Below are 19,869 nucleotides of genomic sequence, written 5' to 3'. Positions count from 1 at the left end.
CCTTCTCCTCTGTTCCAGAAACTGGGAAACTCCTCCCCACCTTGATCTTTGTGCTAGTCCTAATCTCTGCCAAGAACATTCTCCTTCCAGCTCCTCATGGTGCTGGTCCATTCTCATCATTCAATCTCAGCTCAAACACCACCTCCTGGGAGTAACCTTCCCAGACCTCCCTGGTGAACATTGTACTCCTCTTTCTATCATAGTTTTCTGCTTTATTTGCTTTACTTACCACTTTCTCAAATTGCCATTTCTTTCTTTCTTGGCTTGTTTATATTTCTGCCCACCTCCCTAGAATATCAGCTCTTTGAAACCAGGGACCTTGTTTGTCTTGTTCATTGATGTATCTGTGAATCTAGAATAGTGCTCAGCACATAGTAGATGCTTAATAAATATGTGAAGGATAAATAAATGATGTAGATGCAAAGCCTGTCAAAGAAGGAGCCAGGAAATCCACATGGTCACTGAAGACCTCACATTTAGATTTTTGATGCTTTGTCCAGTGACACATCCCATTACAGACATACAGTCACAGGATTAAAAGAAGTTGTTTATCAAACAAGCAATTTAAACATGGATCCATTCCCACAACACAGCTTCCTTAGTGCGGTGTGAATTTGTATTTAAAAAAAATAAATCCAGGGCGCCTAGGTGGCTTAGTTGGTTAAGCGACTGCCTTCGGCTCAGATCATGATGCTGGAGTCCCTGGATCGAGTCCCACATCGGGCTCCCTGCTTGGCAGGGAGTCTGCTTCACCCTCTGACCCTCCCCCGTCTCATGTGCTCTCTCTCTCTCATTCTCTCTCTCTCAAATAAATAAAATCTTTAATAAATAAATAAATAAATAAATAAATAAATAAATAAATAAATAAATCCAGCAATTATTATGTGAATAGAATATCAATTTTGTTTGTTGTTATTGCTGTTATGGGGGCAGGAGTGTAAGTGTGTAGATTAAAAGCATTAAACATGAGTGTTTAAAAAATATATCATGACGTTTATAAGATGGTTTTTTAATTTCTTTGTTAAACACAAGGAGCCTCAAAAACTGGGCCTCCTCCATCTTGCCCTTAGAGAGGCCTTGATAAAAAGGTAAGCTCTCGTAGATGTGGGCAAATCTTTTTTTATCTCTATATCTCCCCAGAGTCTACCACAGGGTAGGGTACACAATGCACATCCAGAGAAATGGTCCAGAGCTTGCTTACTGTATCCGGGATCTTCAGCTCAACTTCTCTCTAGGCCTGGTGGCTCAAGCCCCAGTGTAGGAGATATCCTTGACAACTGTTTTCCTTCATTCATCATGTCCAATCCATCAGCATATTCTGTTGAAGCTACAGTCAAACGTAGCTTCCAGTCTAAGTCCTCATTATCTCTTGTCTGGACAAATGTCACCACCTCATAACTAGCTTCCCAGCTTCTGACCTTAAATCATTACATTGCATTCTCCACACAACAGCCAAAATGGTCTCTTGAAAACATAAACCAGAAAAGATATTCTGCACCTTGAAACTGCCAATGGCTTGCATCATGCTTAGAGTAAAACCTAACTTCTTACTAGACTCCTTACCCCATCTTTTTACCTCTTATACGGCCCTCTGTCACCTGATCCTGACACTTCTCTTATCTCAGCCAAACCACCAGGCCCCACTTGCACTAAATTCCAGGAGCAGTTTTCTCAAATATCCAAAATTCATTCCGGACACAAAATCTTTGCAGTTGTTGCTTCTTTGGCCTGGAACAGCACCCCCTGGGCACCCCTGCCCTGAGCTTTGCATTGCTACCTCTTCATGCACAGGGCCCTGTTCAAATGTCATCTGTCTAGTGAGTCCTTCTCTGACCATCTAAAGGACTTACCACCATCCAAAATTACTCTCCTTGTTTATTGTTTGTTTCCCTCCCTAGAAGTTCAGCTCCACGAAAGCAGTAACCTTGCCTGTCTTGTTCACTGACATATCCCCAGCACCTAAAATAATATCCAGTACATAGTAGGTATTCCAAATATATTGCTTAGTGAATGAAAGAAAGTTGGGATAATGTCAGAGAAAGAGCTTTAGGCAGGAGCATCCAAGTTCCTGCATTTCTATCTCCACCACGGCCTTATATACCTGCTTGTCTACCTACCTTCTTCTGGCCCTTATCTGCAGCACGCACAGAAACACACAGTTCCACCTGCCCTGTATCAGACTCAGCCGTCTACAGGGCTGTCCACCCAGCCAAGAGATACACAAGGGTAGGAGCTTGTCTTATGTTATACTCTTTACTCCTCCACAATTAGCCCCGGACCTTGTACTTAGCAGTCCCTCAGTGAATGCTTGTTGATTTAAACGGACTTTCAATTCCCTCTTGGATTCTGAGAGCATTGCTGGACTTCATAGGGAAAATTTTCCATCTTCAACTTATAGCCAAACCCAAGTCAAATCCGAACGTGAGGAAACTCCTAATGGCCAAATCAAAAACAATTTAAGTGACGAGATACATGATATTATTGGCTTATAACCCATAAAAAAAATTCGTGAACCCTTAATAACATAAAAAAATTGAGTAAATAAATAAATGATGGAAATGTGCTTTTTCTTACAGAATTCCAATTAATAAATGTAATATTAACTCCCTACAATATATGTATTATGTATAAAAAGAAATATTTTAACTTACAATAGGGAAGCCTGGCAGATACCTCCTTCACCAAGTAATCAATGTCAAAATCACCATTAATAATACATTTCAACCATTATGTATCAGAAAGAAGGCCACATCCCTTCTGTATAGTCTTTCTGCCAAAAATGTGTAATGTTGATCCCAAGCAAATTGAGGGACTTCTACAAAATAATGGACCAATGCTCTTTAAAAGTACACAGATTTAAATATATATACACACACACACACATATATTGAGGAGACGTCACAACTAAATGTAAAGTGGGATCCTGGGTCAGAAAAAAAGGACATTAGTGAGAAAAGTGGCAAAATTTGTGCAAGGTTTATAGGTTAGATAACAGTGATGTGAATTTCTGGTTTTTATAATTGAACTGTGGGAACTTTTTTTGCAAAATTTTTGTAAATCTAAAATCAATTCGAATGACAAGTTAAAAACATTTCAAGTAGATATAACTTAAACATGATCTTCTCCAGGGGACGGTCCTGAGGCTGAGCCTAAGGAGAAAATGGAGGAGCCGGCCTCGCCGAGGACGAAGGTCGCACAGAGCTGGAGTGCGCCTGTCCTCGTACACTTACGGCATGCGCGCGCTCTACCGGGCGGCTCCGGGAGGGGGCCGCGAGAAGCTGCGGGGTTTGAGCCCGGGGGCGGGCCGTAGCGCGGAGCCGGAAGTGGCGGCGCGCCCTACCGCAGCGCGGGTGCCTGGGAGCTTTGGTGGTGGGGGTTGTAGAGGTCGCGCAGAGCTGTGGGTTCTGCTCTCTTTGACGGCGCCCCAGCGCGAACAGCTGTCGCCATGTCGTCGGTGAGCCCCATCCAGATCCCTGGACGCCTCCCGCTGCTGCTCACCAATGAGGGCGTGCTACTGCCTGGCTCCACCATGCGCACCAGCGTAGACTCGGCCCGCAACCTGCAGCTGGTGCGGAGCCGCCTGCTTAAGGGCACGTCGCTGCAGAGCACCATCCTGGGGGTGATCCCCAATACGCCGGACCCGGCCAGCGACGCGCAGGACCTGCCGCCGCTGCACAGGTAGGCCGGGCGGCCCCCGTGGCGGCGGCGGCGGGCGGCGCACCCTCCTCTCCGGACCCCGGCCCAGGGCAGGCGGGGCCTCGGGGCGCCGAGGCTCCTCGGGGACGGCCTTCGTGGCTCGGGTCTGCCTCTTCAGCTACCTCCCATGTGAAATGGGGGTGACAGATGTCTTTCTTGTTACTGTTAAAGGGCATTATGTAAATATGTATATGCCCATTTCATTACTTCATGAAGTAATGAAAATTCTTCAGTTAGCTGCCGCTGTTAAGTTCTCCTCCCCGCCTCCCAGGTCTTAAGACTCTTAGCCCAGTGCTCTTTTAACTTTCCAGGCCCCTCCTCTTTCTTATCCTTTATTCCCTTCCTCCCCGTCTTTTTTGCCGTCTTAAGTGAGACACTTGGTACTCCACAGGTTTTCTTTTTCCTGTGCCATCCTAATCCGCACAACCCGTTTCATTATTTTTGGGGGTGCCTATTCTTCCAAACTCCCTGCCTGCCCCTTCTCTTTTACCCTCCCGTCCTATTCACATATTCCTTTGTCTCCGTTTCTGCAACTTTCTCATCTCGTATCTGCTCTTTCTCTCATATCTTAACATTTCTTATGCCCCAAGCTTACCACTAGATTGCCCTACACCATGGCCCTAGTTGTGTGTCTTTGGGTGAGACACCCTGTGCCAATTGGAACGTAACAGTATCCATTTCTTAGGTGTGTTACGAATTAAGTGGAATAATCGTTGTGCCATGATTGATAGATAGTAGTCCAGTACTGTAGCCACTGCCCACATGTGCCTGGTCCAAACGGAGATAACTAGGGTGACCAGCAGGCCCGGTTCGCTGAAGATTGAAGTAGTTTTAGCAGAAGTCCTGTTTCCCAGGCAGCACCTTTAGTCCCAGATAAATCAGTGCAATTAGTCACCCCAAACGTGCTGTAGGTATACAGCACACACTAGAATTTGAAAATTTAGTATGTGAAATGTTTTGCTGATTAATAATTTTTACATAGATTAAGTGTTGGAATGGTACTATTTTGGTTGTCCAGGGTTAAATAAAATACTAGTATTTCACCTGTTTCTTTTTACTTTTTAATGTGGCTACTAAAATTACATATGTGGTTCACATTATATTTCTATTGGACAATGCTGGGATATAATACATGCTCAACAAATGCTATCGTTATCTTCAGACTCACCTCCCTAGCCCCTGCCTCCTATCCTTAACTTGTCCTGAGATGCTTTTAGTTTAGAGCCATTGTTTACCTACAGTTACCCTTTTTTAAAGTTAGGGATTCCTGACTGATTTCAAGAGGGTTAGGAATGCCTTATTCTTACCCAAAGTCTTGTGACTATATACATTTCTAAAAGGAGAGGCTATAACTCTCTTCAAATTCAGAAAGGAAACTGGTATCTTTCCCCTCCCTTCCTAAAACAAAACAAAACAAAAAACCCCTAATACTCTCTTATTAGTCCACATTGTAAAAACCTTGCATTTCTCAGGCATGGAAAGCACTTTGGCTTCCATCTGATATGCTTTGGTTATTGCTTGCATGGAATTGGATACTTTTCAAGTTTCAGTAAACCCTGATAAATTGTGTTGAATTCTGGTTTCCCTACATAATGACCCCACTTCTTAAGCCTTTGCTTATGGCACAATTTTTTGTTTTCTGTGCCCAGGCATTTGATCACTGGTTGAGGCAAGAGTGTTCATGGTTAGATTTTCTTTTTGTTTTAGTTTTGTGCATATGTGTGGTGATTACCCATGGGTTTTAAATTAATAGCAATATTAAAATTTAATCATGTAAGTTAGAAAACATACATTGACAATTTTTCATAGAATTCTAGCAAGGACCCACCAGACCATCTGGTTATTCTAGAAATATTGTTTCCTACTGGAAAAATCTGTGTAGAAAGATTGTACTGCATTCCTTAGCACTAGCCTCAAACGTCTTTTTTCTCTAATATGACCTTTAAACATTCTTAAACATTTAAAAAGCTTTGATAATGCAAATATTGAGTTACCCATAACATTATTCTATTTTAATACATAAATCTGCCCTTCCTCAGTTACCTGCTTTTCCAAATGGTGGTGGTACCCAAAGGGAAGGCCAGGGGCTCTACTCCTGTCTTTTGTTTCCTTTAGACCATCCAGGTGACAATGTCTCAGTCTTGAAGGAGCAGCAGAAGTAATTTGTTCCCCTGTATTCCCTGTCACAAAAAGTAGCAAAGCCAGATGTTGAGTTCCCTGAACAGCACACTCCCTTCTGCATGTTAGTTAGTGTGCAGGCATGTTACCTGACACGGGAGCCTTTTTAAAGGAGGAGCTTTGGATTATCCCTGCAACATAGAACTTGGCTCTTATGCCACCTCAGGGCACCCTGCTTACCTAGACTTGAGTGACTCATTGTTTTTTTAGTGAAGATGGATAATGTAAACACTGTCCTTTCATGCATTTCAAAATGGTCATCCAGTCTTATTCCAGCCTTACGTTCTTTAGGATACATGGCTTCATTTCCGCATAGTGTGGATTTCTCTGGCTTCTTCCTTCAAGATCCCAAATTAGTTTCATTGGCATTTGTCTGACAAGAAATGAATGCTTTATAGATAGCAGATGCCTAGTTTCGTAATTTGGGTCAACTCTTTGTCCAGGCATTACTCCCTTTTTTTTTTAAAGTTTATTTATTATGTTATGTTAGTCATCATACATTACATCATTAGTTTTTTCTTTAAGATTTTTATTTATTTATTTGACAGAGACACAGCAAGAGAGGGAACACAAGCAGGGGGAGTGGGAGAGGGAGAAGCAGGCTTCCCGCGGAGCAGGGAGCTCAACGTGGGGCTCGATCCCAGGACCCTGGGATCATGACCTGAGCCAAAGGCAGACGCTTAACGACTGAGCCACCCAGGCGCCCCCTACATCATTAGTTTTTGATGTAGTGTTCCATGATTCATTGTTTGCGTATAACACCCAGTGTTCCATTCAATACATGCCCTCCTTAATACCCATCACTGGGCTAACCCATCCCCCCACCCACCTCGCTTCTAAAACTTTCAGTTTGTTTCTGAGTCCATAGTCTCTCATGGTTCATCCCTTCCTCCGATTTCCCCCCCCTTCATTTTTCCCTTCCTACTAGCTAATTTTTTTTTAATATAATGTATTACTTGTTTCAGAGGTATAGGTCTGTGATTCATCAGTCTTACACAGTTCACAGCGCTCACCGTAACACGTACCCTCCCCAGTGTCCCTCACCGGGCCACCCCATCCCTCCCACCCCCCACCACTCCAGCAACCCTCAGTTTGTTTCCTGAGATTAAGAGTCTCATAGTTTGTCTCCCTCTCTGGTTTCGTCTTGTTTCATTTTTTCCTTCCTTCCCCTATGATCCTCTGTCTTGTGTCTCAAATTCCTCATATCAGTGAGATCATATAATACTTGTCTTTCTCTGATTGACTTATTCAGCTTAGCATAATACCCTCTAGTTCCATCCATGTCGTTGGAAATGGCAAGATTTCCTTTTTTGATGGCTGCATAATATTCCATTGTATATATATACCACATCTTTATCCATTCATCTGTTGATGGACATCTTGGCTCTTTCTATATTACTCCTGTTTTTATCTGTGAGCCTTCTTAGGCATTCAGGAAATATTACCTGATAGTACTAACATTTTAAAATTTAATCTTTTATATTAGCAAGTATGTAATGGATAGCTCTATTTAGATTTTCCTAAATCTGCATTTACTCTTTTTAAGGAAAGTGTCCACAAGTGGCATTTCTTAAATTGAGAAATGAAGTTTTAATTTTTAAAAAAAATTTTTTTTAAAGTAATCTCTGTGCCTATCGTGGGGCTTGAACTCACCGCCCCAAGATCAAGAGTCACATGCTCTATTGACTAAGCCAGCCAGGCACCCCCAGAAATGAAGTTTTTAGAAAGGAGTGGAAACCAAAAATCCCATAGCAACAGAAGCCTTGTCTGTTATAGACCTTGGAGCAATAGGCTCCTTGTTTCTAAGTTATTATTAATCATGATGATGAGTTTTGCCAAAAATCAACAAATAATTCAAAAAGATAAGTCGGGTGACACAAGAGAACACTAAAAAGATGTTTCAGTTGTTCTTTTCCAAAGATGTGTAACTTGATTCCAGAGTTTTGGTAGAAATGCTTCTCTTTGTTAAGTGTAATTAAGATGTGAAGAGTAGATATTAAGTAATAGCTGTGCTTTCTAGTATCTCAGCTATTTAGAAGCTATGTGAATAAGTATATTTCTTATGGGCACAAATTGGTATTGTCTCTTGCGGTGGTTAAAGTAGAATTAGTCATAAAACCTAATTCAGGTCCCCTATTGCCTGCCTATGCAATATCTTTGTAATTGTTTACCCTTTTTGAATCTCGGTTGCTAATTTATAATAAGGAAATGGTGCTACCTTCCTCACAGGAGTGAAAGGTAGTATACAATGAGATAATACTTATGAAAGCTTTTTGTAGGCCATGGAGCAATAAACCTATATGTTAGAGGTATTATTATTCCCCAAATGGGTACTTTTAAATGTAAATTTCAGGGGCACCTGGGTGGCTCAGTCGTTAAGCGTCTGATCCCAGGGTCCTGGGATGGAGCCCCGGATCGGGCTCCCTGCTCAGCGGGAAGCCTGCTTCCCCCTCTCCCACTCCCCCTGCTTGTGTTCCCTCTCTCGCTGTGTCTCTCTCTGTCAAATAAATAAAATCTTTAAAAAAAAATGTAAATTTCACAAATGGAGGTTGGGGGGAGGAGTGGGAAGACCCTAGATTCTTTCAATATGGGCAGAACTAAGCTAGTGTCATTACAGAAAAAGACTTGGAAGATTGAGGATTCCAAGAAAGATGGAGAGCTTTAAAGTAGAAAAAAAAGCAAGTGGTTGGCATAGGCCAGTTTGGATATTTACACAATATCCTCATCTTCCAAAACTGGAGGTTTGGACTTGCCTCATCTCTCTCTCTGGTTTCCGCTTGGTTCCAGTTTGCAAACCCCTTAGGCCAGGGATCTGGTTTGTCATCTGTTGATGTTGCTTGTAGACAGATCTGCATTGTGCAAGCATTGATGGGTGTCATCTGAGGGGAATTGAAGTCTTGGTCTCTAATCAGTTCAGCTATTGCTAACTTTCTCAGGCAATCCGAGTTGGTTTACAGGAAATGGGAGATATAGCCTACTACCATTAATGACTGAAGAAAAGCAGCCACAACACAAATACCTTAAAATAATAGATAATTGTCAAATCATTTCAGTTTTTAAAGTGTATCATGTTTTTTCTCTCCACCAAATTATCTTCCTGATTCTTTCGTTTTAGTTACTGTTTAAATCAGTTTTTATCCCCTGTACATGTGATATGACTGAAAAGGTGGCAAGGAAAGACGGACTTAGCTCAAAATTAACTGAGTGGCAGAGGAAAGCCAAAGATCCCGCATAATTTACGGAATGAATATAAGGAAATAGTCGAGACTTGAGTGCATATAGAAGTAAGCAAATTCCCTGGCATATTCAAATTCTATATTCATGTGTGATTCAGTATGTTTGAGATGGGCAAGTTTGATTTTCCAGGATTAGCATTTCCCCAGGGTGTTGAGAGTTCTAGTTGCCTTAATTCCAGTTTCTTCTCTGAAATTACAGCCCTTCCTATGGCTGAAGGAAGAAGATACAATTTTAGTTTGAGATCTAGATGTGTTTTCTGAATGTGGCTCTTGCTATTTTGTATAATTTTGGCTTTCTGTGAATTAAGTTTATATGTAACTTAGAACTGTATGTTCTGATAAGGAGCTAAGACTGAAATAAGACAGAACGTTTTTAGTTGGTATTAGGTGGGGCGTTTACCACTTAGGACAGAACTAAGTTTATACCTTCAGTCTGTGGTATAGACAGACTATATACCAGACTATAGTATAGACAGACTATATAGTATATGGTATAGACTATGGTACAGACAGACTATATACACACTGTGACAGTGTGTAGCCTCTGATATGTAGTCCCCACATTTAGAAATTTCGTATTCACGGGCATAGATACTAACTCTCAGATTTGATGACAGTTTGTGAGAAGGCAGATATGTAGAAGTTTTGGGGATTGATTGTGTGAAAAACCTGGCTTGATGTTGGTAGCAAAACCGGTTATTGGAACAGAGATTTCTTAGATTGGTTTAACATTAATGCTGTTTATATTTCCATCTGTTTAAAATGCTAATATTTGTTCTGGCATAATATTACCTCATTCCTAGCAAAATGAGTTTAAGCTATGTAATTGTCAAGTACTTCTATTTTTTTATTTTTAGGTATTTCTACCTAATCTTAAAGGAGATGATAATTAGAATGAGATTGCCTGCTTTGCCCCCTTGCTGGTGGTGGTGACTTCACAGACCATTGCTAGATGCTAAATTAGAGAAATCATTTCCAGTTTAGATGTTATTTGTTTTTTAAAGAATTCCTCAGAAAATGCAACACCTTTTGAGGCAAGTTTCTGTTCTACCACATTGAACATTTGTAACACTGATGTTTTGTGTGTTTTTCAGGATTGGGACGGCTGCCCTGGCGGTTCAGGTTGTAGGCAGTAACTGGCCCAAGCCTCACTATACTTTGCTGATTACAGGCCTGTGCCGTTTCCAGATTGTACAGGTCTTAAAAGAGAAGCCATATCCCGTTGCTGAAGTGGAACAGTTGGACCGGCTTGAGGAATTTCCCAACACCTGTAAAACTAGGGAGGAGCTAGGAGAACTATCAGAACAGTTTTACAAATATGCAGTACAAGTGAGTTGCTTTTATTTTTTTCCTTAAAACCCCATTTTCTTCAGTTCCTTTGCTGCCCTAAGATATGATGAATTTGTTGAGTGGTGAAGTTTTAAGGCAGCGTATGTTTAAATGACTTAGTAATATAATATATTGATTTCACTTTGCTTTTGTCTAAGATTGTACCTAAGTCATTCTAGGAAAAATGAGCCAACTCTTTCTAAAATTTTTCCAAAGAGTCTTTCTAGAGCTTTCCTTATAACTTCCAGTGTCTCCAAACCTTAGTTATTAAACCAAAATAATGTTAAAAATTAAAATACTGCACAAAAGCTATATGTCACAAGAGTCATCTAGGTAGCAAATTACATAAATTATGTTGGTTCAGAAGTCAAGGTCACACTGAGACTGGCAGTAACTTTGAAAGGTTAGGTCTATGGTAGACTGATTTCAAAGATGATTAAAGCCTTGATTAAAGCCTCGAATGTCAGGAGGGAAGCACATGTGAGGCATGCATTAAATATTTGACTTTTTAATTCTAGGTTTGAGTTTTTTTAACTCTAGATTGACTAGAAAGCTCCTCCCCTCACCCCATTTTTTTGAAAACTTATTGAAATACATTGTAAAATGTAGTCTTCTACTTTCTGTTGATGCAGTCCAGTGACTGTAACTAGGTCTGTGAGGATCAGCCAGTGTCTGAAGGTCTCAATCATTGCAAAGTGTAAGGCAGGTGTTCACAGCCTGTGGTATCTTTACCTGATGTGGCATTCGAAGCAACACACTTCTAGTGTGGTAAACAATAGGAAAATAGAAAACTTAGAGCTCTAACTTCTGTGGGGACTAAAAGGAAGAACCTACTCTGAACAGAGACACTTCATTTTGAGAACTGGAATAAGTGATAATGCCATTGAAGAAGGAGATGGAGGGAGAATCCGAATTTTCTCTTTTTCCCCGGTAATACTCCCTGGGTCTTTGTTCTTCTGTTGGACACAGCTTCATAGAGATTGCACTTTGCTTTTTAACTTCTCCCCACTTTGAATCAAAAGAGAAATTTTAAACATGTGAAGAATTGTAATGACATGAAAGGAATCTTTAGAGTGAAATATCACCATAATTTAACTGCTGTCATGCATCTAGTTTAACTTTTGCCTTGTCTTCTGATCTCGGTCCCGTTCAGTCTTATGTTTTGTTTTCCTGTCCATGTCTACTTTTCATATTAAGTATTTTTATAAATTTCATTGCATTGAGATATCATAATTTTATCTTTCCTCTTTTTAGACATTGAGGTTGTTTGCAATTAATACTTTTCTGTCATTTCCTTCTGTATTTCCTTACATAGCCCTCATCAATAGACTTCTTCAATAGCTTCCTGACTAATCTCTTTCTGGTTTTCTTTTCTCTCTGACTCATCCTGTTCACTGAGCCTTTCTAAGGAAGTTTGGGGCCTGCCTCTCCCCTGAGAAAAAGACTTTAATGGTGATAGGATAAAGTTAAATTTTCTTAGAATAACATTAAGGCCCTTCCCAACTCTATTTAATCCCATTTATACCCATCATTTTAGTCACATTGTCCGTCAGAGAGCTTCACATCTTGTTGTTTCATGTTCCTGTGATTTTGTCCCTTCTGTTCTCTCTGCTGGGAGTGTTCTTCCTTCTCTCAGTTTTTAGACTGATGCTTTCCCAACTCCTGTTGGCTGTTTTTTTTTCCCCCCGTCATCAATATTTATTGAGCATTTACAGTGTATTAGGCACAATAGAACATACAGAAAACATTGTCCCTGCTCTTGAGGAGCTTACATTCTAAAAGAAAAAAAAAATACACCTCTTTTAAAATGGTATTTTTGTTTGGTGTTTTCTGCAAGGTACTGAGCAAATAGTCTGGGGGTGAGCTTTGGGTATAACTTAGCCCCATCATTATTTAAAGAGAGGAAGAGGAAGGATTTTAAAGGCAGACAATGACAGCCCATTCAGGATAGGTAGGGCTTACAAGGAGATAAACACAATCTCATCAACTTAGGAGAGATTTGCTCCAGTAAATAGGATGAGGGAAATAGTTTGTGGGATGCAAGCAAAGGAAGCAAGGTATCCTTAGACGTTGAGTGGAGCCAGAAAGATCATGCGGCCTCTTTTTCAAGTACACGGCCACCAAGTAGGAATGGTTGGTGACAAGACAGAAGGCTAAAAAAGGTAATCCTGTGCTCCTTTTCCTGTGCTTCCACAGTCCTTTATGCATCCCTTTTAATATGATGCTTATCACATTGTATTGAAATTTACCTTATAGGTCTGTTTTCTCTACCAAACTTGAATTCATCCCTGCTTCAGCCATCCCCTACTGAGCAGTATGTTGTGTCTATCAAGCAGTTTGTGCTCAGTAAGTGCTTGGAGAACAAGTTTTAGCTGTTTTATTTTCTTAGGATGGATTCTTAGGAGAAAGAGTCTCTAAATTTTATTATCTACTTCTCCCACCTGAATAGCTTCATCATGACTGCGCTTTCATTCCCTTGACTCTAGGCAGGCAGTGGATAGGTTCCTAAATTACAGTGCCTTCGGAGAGGCTTGATTAGTACTGGCATCAGAAATCTTTTTAGAGTGACTCAATAAGGCACATCATTTGTGAATTAGTCAGTATGGGCGAAGCTTTGCTGTTTTAAGTACTCCCAGAATCTCAGCATACATTATAACAAAGGTGTATTTCTCATTCATGCTTTATACCTAAAACTAGAGAGCGTGCTGATCTACCTGTTAGAGTCACTTAGGGACAGGAGGATTAGAGATTCATCTCAAAACATATATTCATTATTGCTGAGGCTGGAAAAGGAAATGTGGCAAATCTCAATGGTTTTTAATGCTTCTGCCCAGAAGGAACTGTCGCTTCCCCTCATGTTTCATGGATCAAGGCAAGAATCATAGCCCCATTTGTATTCAGAGGAGGTGAGAAAGAGCAGTCCTGCCATGTGCCCAGAAGAAGAGGAGAACTTTTGTCAACAACCCCAAGATTATCATAGTTACTGAAAGCTTGTTTGAACTTAATGTGTCTTAACTCCAAGATATATCCTGGGTATTGTTTTTATAAAAATCATTCACAGTCAGTGCTCAGATTCTCATTAATCCAAATGTTTTACTAAAAAAACAGTATTTCAACTACTCATTGGTTAGCATAATAGCATCGACTCTATTAAATTTCCAGAATTTGGTAATTACACTGTGATTATGTAAAAGAATACCTTTGTTCTTAAGAACAAGGGTCATGATATATGCCACTTACTCTAAAATGTTCAGCAACACCTTGGCTGTTTGTGCGCGTGCATGCTTAGAGAGAAAAACCACGTGGCAGAATGTTAATAATTGTTGAATTTAGGGGAAGGATAGGAGTTTATTGTACTATTGCAACTTTTCCATAACTTTTAATTTTTTTCAAAATAAAATCATAAATTTACAGAGCCTTTTAAACGTTCATATTATCCACATTTGAGCCACTTTTGCCTTTCAATTCTGATTGATATTTTGAATGTATTTTTTTTTCTTCTGAGACCTGTAAAATGCCTGGACTATAGTAATCAGTGATCTTTCAGAAACAAAGACTCTGAGGCCCAAACTTTAAACCTATATGCCAGTCTGTATTTTGAATTCACAAATAATGCCAGATTTCATTAAAAAGACTTCTTTATCCTTGCAGTTGGTTGAAATGTTAGATATGTCTGTCCCTGCAGTTGCTAAATTGAGACGCCTTTTAGATAGTCTTCCAAGAGAAGCTTTACCAGACATTCTGACTTCAATTATCCGAACAAGCAACAAAGAGAAGCTCCAGGTACAGTATTCCCTTCTTAAATACTGAGTTGTTTTGTCAGTTTTTATTCAAAATAATAAATTTTGACCTTCAGTAAGAGATACTAGAGATGCATAAAAGTAGTTAAAATGCTCTTATGCTGAAATTGACTGTTAAAAGTGATTGCTTTACATTTTTGTATATTCAGGCAGCTCTTTTATTCACATTATCAGTACTAGTAGTTTGTCAATTTATGGAAAAAGTTAAAGTGGCGAATAATTTTAAAAATGGTAAATATTTAACTTAAAAAATAAATATATTTTGTCTGTTTTTTAAACTTGTGGAGCTGACCTTTTCTTTGTGTATGGCCTGCTTTATTAGAATTCTTCATGATGTTTCTTACATAAAGCATACCTATGATGCATTATCTATGATTTTCAGTTTCTGTTTCTGTAAAGTGAAATGAGTTGTAAAGACACTGAAAAATGCAGAATCTTAGATTTGCATGTTTTTTCCCAAAACTGTAAGTTTTCTTGCATACTAATTTTTATAGTGTTTTTAAGCAGTCTGCTTTATTAAATCTTCCTAGAACATGTAAGTTAGTTTTCATTGAAACCTTCATTTTATCAGTTTATTTAATACTTTTATCACAGTTATGTCTTAGCAATTGTGTAGCAAATCTAACAAATTATAATAGCAAGTGCACCTAACAGAAAGGTGTATAAACACCTTACTCTAAACACAAGAATGCCGCACAACTGGTAGGAGCAGAAGAGCGCAGGAGTACCAGAGGGTAAGCTGGCTGTGGGCATCAGCAGGGATGTTTGAGAGAATGGAGAGCATTAGTTACTCCCATCACGAGTGGTGGTTGGTTAAAGTGCTCCTACTCTTTCATGAATGTGAAAATTTAATATTTTGAACCTAGAATTTGTTTAGACCTAATATGTAGACACATTCTGTGTTTTAAGAGAATAAGTCACAGAAAGAGTTGACATTAAATGTGTGTTTTGTTCTTGCTGTTGGAACAATACACATGGCTTCATTTTTAAATGAGAAGTCAAGATGCTTTTTCTCTTTTTTAGGATTCTAGTGATTTAATATAGTTAATCTAGTTGTATTGGCCATAACGTAGCTGTGAATATTGATGTATTTTTTACTTAACAATTTAAGTCATGACCTGACTGCATTGTTTTGGGAGCATGTGTTTCTGAGAGATTCTACTAACTGATTCATATTCCCTTAGATTTTAGATGCGGTGAGTCTAGAGGAACGGTTCAAGATGACCATACCACTGCTCGTCAGACAAATTGAAGGCCTGAAATTGCTTCAGAAAACCCGAAAACACAAGCAAGATGATGATAAGCGGGTAAATATTTCTTTCAATCTACTTCTTTACGTTTCCAGTTGTTTTTATGTGATGTGAGATTCAGTTTTTTTGAAGTAAAAAAAAATTGGGGGAATGAAGAAAGGAACAAAACAAAAACTTCATTGTCTCTTACCACTCAAGTTACTGATAAAATTCTGAATTCAGTATGTTTTTCTAGTCCTTTTCCATGTCTGGGTCTTTCTTTTTTTAAAAACGTGGTAATATTTTCTCACTTTTTGCTCTTGGTAATTTTTGGTTCATCATCAAAAGGGATAATGTACTAAGCCATTTCTCTTTTGCCAAACATTGTGTATTGTTTCTGATGTTTTCTATATTTTAAAAATTAACAACTGTGATGAGTGTCTTTGAAAATAAGGGGATGGTTGTATATCTCATGTTTCCTTTTTTTTTTAAGTTTTTATTTAAATTCCATTTAGTTAATGTACAGTGTAATATTAGTTTCAGGTGTACAATATAGTGTTTCAACACTTCCACACATCACCCAGTGCTCATCACAACAGGTGTGCTCACTCCTTAATCCCCATCACCTATTTCATCCATCCCCCCCACCTGGTAACCATCAGTTTGTTCTCTGTAGTTAAGAGTCTGTTTCTTGGTTTTCCTCTCTTTTTTTTTCCACTTTGCTCAGTTATTTTGTTTCCTAAATCCCACATATGAGTGAAATCACATGGTATTCGTCTTTCTCTGGTTGACTTATTTCGCTTAGCATTATTCTCTCTAGCTCCATCCATGTCATTGCCAGTGGCAAGATTTCATTCCTTTTTTTATAGCTGAGTAATATTCCTCTGTGTGTGTGTGTGTGTGTGTGTGTGTGTGTGTGTGTGTGTGTGTATACACACCACAACTTCTTTATCCATTGATCGATCAGTGGACACTTGGGCTGTTTCCATAATTCGACTGTTGTTAAGTAATGCTGCTGCTATAAACATCAGAGTGCACATATCCCTTTGAATTAATGTTCTTGTATTCTTTGGGCAAATACCTAGTAGTGCAATTGCTAGATCATAGGGTAGTTCTATTTTTAACTTTTTGCACAACCTCCATACTGTTTTCCACAGTGGCTGCACCAGTTTGCATTCCCACCAGTAGTGCATGAAGGTTCCTTTTTCTCCACATCCTCACTAATACTTGTTGTTTCTTGAGTTTTTGATTCTAACAGGTGGGAGGTGATACCTCATTATAGTTTTGATTTGCATTTCCCTGATGATCAATGAAGTTGAGCACCTTTCCGTGTTTCTGTTGGCCATCTGTTATGTCTTCTGTGGAAAAATGTCGACTCATGTCTTCTCATGTTTTAATTGGATTGTTTTTTGGGTGTTGAGTTTTCTAAGTTCTTTATGTATTTCAGATACTAACCATTTATCAGGTTTATCATTTGCAAATATCTTCTCCCATTCCATAGGTTGCCTTTTAGTTTTGTTAATTGTTTCCTTCATTGTGCAGAAGATTTTTATCTTGAAGTAGTCCCAGTAGTTTATTGTTGCTTTGTTTACCTTGCCTCAGGAGCCATATCTAAGAAGAAGTTGCTACAGCCGATGTCAAAGAGGTTACTGCCTGTGTTCTCTTCTAGGATTTTTATGGTTCAGGTCTCACATTTAGGTCTTTAATTCATTTTGAATTTATTTTTGTATGTGGTATAAGAAAGTAGTCCAGTTCCATTCTTTTGCATGTTACTGTCTGGTTTTCCCAATACCATTTGTTGAAGAGACAGTCTTTTTCCTATTAGCTATTCTTTCCTGCATTTTCAAAGATTAATTGACCATATTGTGGGTTCATTTCTGGGTTTTCTATGCTGTTCCATTGATCTATGTGTCTATTTTTGTGCCAGTACCATACTGATTTGATCATGACAGCTTTGTAATATAACTTGAAGTCCCAAATTGTGATGCCTCCAGCTTTGCTTTGCTTTTTCAAGGTTGCTTTGGCTATTCCGGGTCATTTGTGGTTCCATACAAATTTAAGATTGTTTGTTCTAGCTCGGTGAAAAAAAATGCTGTTGGTATTTTGATAGGAATTGCATTAAATGTGTAGATTGCTTGGGTGGTATAGGTATTTTAACAATATTTGTTCTTCCAATCCATGAGAATGAAATGTCTTTCCATTTCTTCGTGTCATCTTCAATTCCTTTCATCAGTGTATAGTTTTCAGAGTACAGGTCTTTCACCTCTTTCGTTAAGTTTATTCCTAGGTATCTTACAGTTTTTGGTATAGTTGTAAATGGAATTGACTCCTTAATTTCTCTTCCTAATGCTTCCTTAATTTCTCTTCCTGCTGCTTCATTATTGGTGTGTAGAAATGCAACAGATTACTTTACATTGATTTTGTTTGTACTGTACACTGTTTCATTATTGGTGTGTAGAAATGCAACAGATTACTGTACACTGATTTTGTTCTCTGTGACTTTACTGAATTCATTTTTCAGTTCTAGCAGTTTTTTTTTGGTGGAGTCTTTCGGGTTTTCTACATATAGTATCGTGTCATCTGCAGACAATGAAAATTTTACTTCTTCCTTGCCAATTTGGATGCCTTTTATTTCTTTTTGTTGTCTGACTGCTGTGGCTAGGACTCATGTTGAGTAAAAGTGGTGAGAGTGAACATCCCTGTCTTGTTCCTGATCCTAGAGGAAAAGCTCTCAGTTTTTCCCCATTGAGGATGATGTTAGCTGTGGGTTTTTCATATATGTACTTGATTATGTTGAGGTATGGTCCTTCTAAATGTACTATGTTGAAGGTTTTTATCATGAGTGGATGTTGTACTTTGACAAATGCTTTTTCTGCATCTATTGAAATGTTCTCTTTTTTTTAATGTAGTATTAAGAACATACTAGAAAATTGGACTGTGTCACTATGCTGTGCCATAATTTAGCTGACTTTTTTGTTTTTAACTTATAAAAATTTTTACTTTCATTTAGTCCAACTGTGCTAGTCTTTTTCTATCTTCTAAGCTTTAGAGTCCTCTATCCCCCAGTGATTTGAGAAATAATGCACTTTCAGTTTACCTTTAGCTGATTTTTAAAAAAGTATTTAACTCTTTAACCATATGTAATTTATTTTGCCCTAAAGTGAAGAGAGCAGTTGTTTTTTGTCCCAAATAGCTTTTTATTTAATTCAACACTATTGTGAATAATTCTTCACTTCGCCATTGATTTGTGATACCTTCATTATCATACATTACATTTATATGGGGTCTGTCTGAAGTCTCCCTTGAGCTATCAGTTTTACTATTGTTATGTGTGGGCAGAGTTAAGATCAAGAAAATATATTTGATGTGGGCAAGAGTGTAAATGGCAGGTCTCTGAAGGCTATTGGAAAGTAAGTGAAAGGTTGAGAATAATGTTAGAGACCTAATGGTCATCAACATAGAAGTGTTCCTTCATCAAAGAGAATACATTGTAGAGAGAGAAGAGCAAGGTAAAGGATTCCTTACCAGTGGGACTAAGGAAGGAGCATCAGAGTAGGCTGGAGGAGAACGATGACAGAGACAGGAGTAGCCTGTCTGGTGTTTCTATTTTAGGACATCATGCTGTTTCAAACAAATAGCAGAAATCTGAATTACTTCTGACTTGAGATCAGATCATTAATTTAGTTATCCATTTTGTGCAGAAAGACAAAGCAAGGCACACTCCGTGTTGGGAGGCACAGAAACTGCAGCTTATTATCAATAAATACTACCACTGCTTAAATAGAAAGGTGTTCAGAATCATTCCAGAAAATGATCAAACAGGCGACAGCTATGAAAATGTAGGAATCAGAGGATAATATTTGGAGTTAAGCCTAGAACCTTCTCTGCCTATTCCTTAAGAGTTGAGAAGTCTCTTTAGTAGCTGGGAGAAAAAGATTGCATAAAAATATACTTATGTCTCAGTGATGAAATAATTGATGTGCTTTTTAAAACTCATTTAAAATTTTTTTATTTTCAGTTTTTCATACTTCAGAATATTAATTTTATCTGCTAATGAGTTATGTAGAATAAAAGTATAGAATTTAATATTTCTGTTTTTATAAAATTGCTTTATTTACTGCCTTGTGTTTTTAACTTTTTATATTTGAAAGTAGTAAATAGATAATAATACTTTAAAAAATAAATTCCCATGCCTTTAAATGGATGCCAGTGTATCATTTTGCTCCAGTGATGGCTAGTGTTGATTCATGATATTACTGAGTTGAGAATTTCAGAAGAACACTTTGGAAGTTTTAAAATCTGATAGAGAAGTTGTGGAGAAAGAGAACACAAGTAAAGCCATTTGACTTGGCAAAGAGGATCGTTGTCGGATTTCAGAGAGCAATTTCAACATAATGGAGA

At 38.6% G+C, this 19,869-nt stretch overlaps 2 protein-coding genes across 3 annotated transcripts in view; one reads left to right on the top strand and one right to left on the bottom strand.

The window, feature by feature from the left end:
- Nucleotides 1-5,936, bottom strand: part of ABCC11 (ATP binding cassette subfamily C member 11) — a 71,766-nt gene extending 65,830 nt beyond the window's left edge. For both annotated transcript variants that reach the window (XM_027617233.2, XM_027617234.2), the window contains exon 1: nucleotides 5,740-5,936. The gene's annotated coding sequence lies outside the window, so the exon portion shown is untranslated. The remainder of the gene's footprint in view (nucleotides 1-5,739) is intronic.
- Nucleotides 3,328-19,869, top strand: part of LONP2 (lon peptidase 2, peroxisomal) — a 114,544-nt gene continuing 98,002 nt past the window's right edge. The window contains exons 1-4 of the mRNA XM_027617236.2: nucleotides 3,328-3,678; nucleotides 10,205-10,439; nucleotides 14,091-14,222; nucleotides 15,424-15,546. Of these exons, the coding sequence (XP_027473037.1) occupies nucleotides 3,446-3,678; nucleotides 10,205-10,439; nucleotides 14,091-14,222; nucleotides 15,424-15,546 (723 nt within the window). The 5' untranslated portion in view covers nucleotides 3,328-3,445. The remainder of the gene's footprint in view (nucleotides 3,679-10,204; nucleotides 10,440-14,090; nucleotides 14,223-15,423; nucleotides 15,547-19,869) is intronic.

Source organism: Zalophus californianus, chromosome 17 (genome assembly GCF_009762305.2).
Source record: "Zalophus californianus isolate mZalCal1 chromosome 17, mZalCal1.pri.v2, whole genome shotgun sequence".
In the NCBI taxonomy this organism is placed as follows: Eukaryota; Metazoa; Chordata; class Mammalia; order Carnivora; family Otariidae; genus Zalophus; species Zalophus californianus.
Note: the sequence above shows the minus strand (reverse complement) of the source record. Positions and strands in the feature narration are given on the sequence as shown.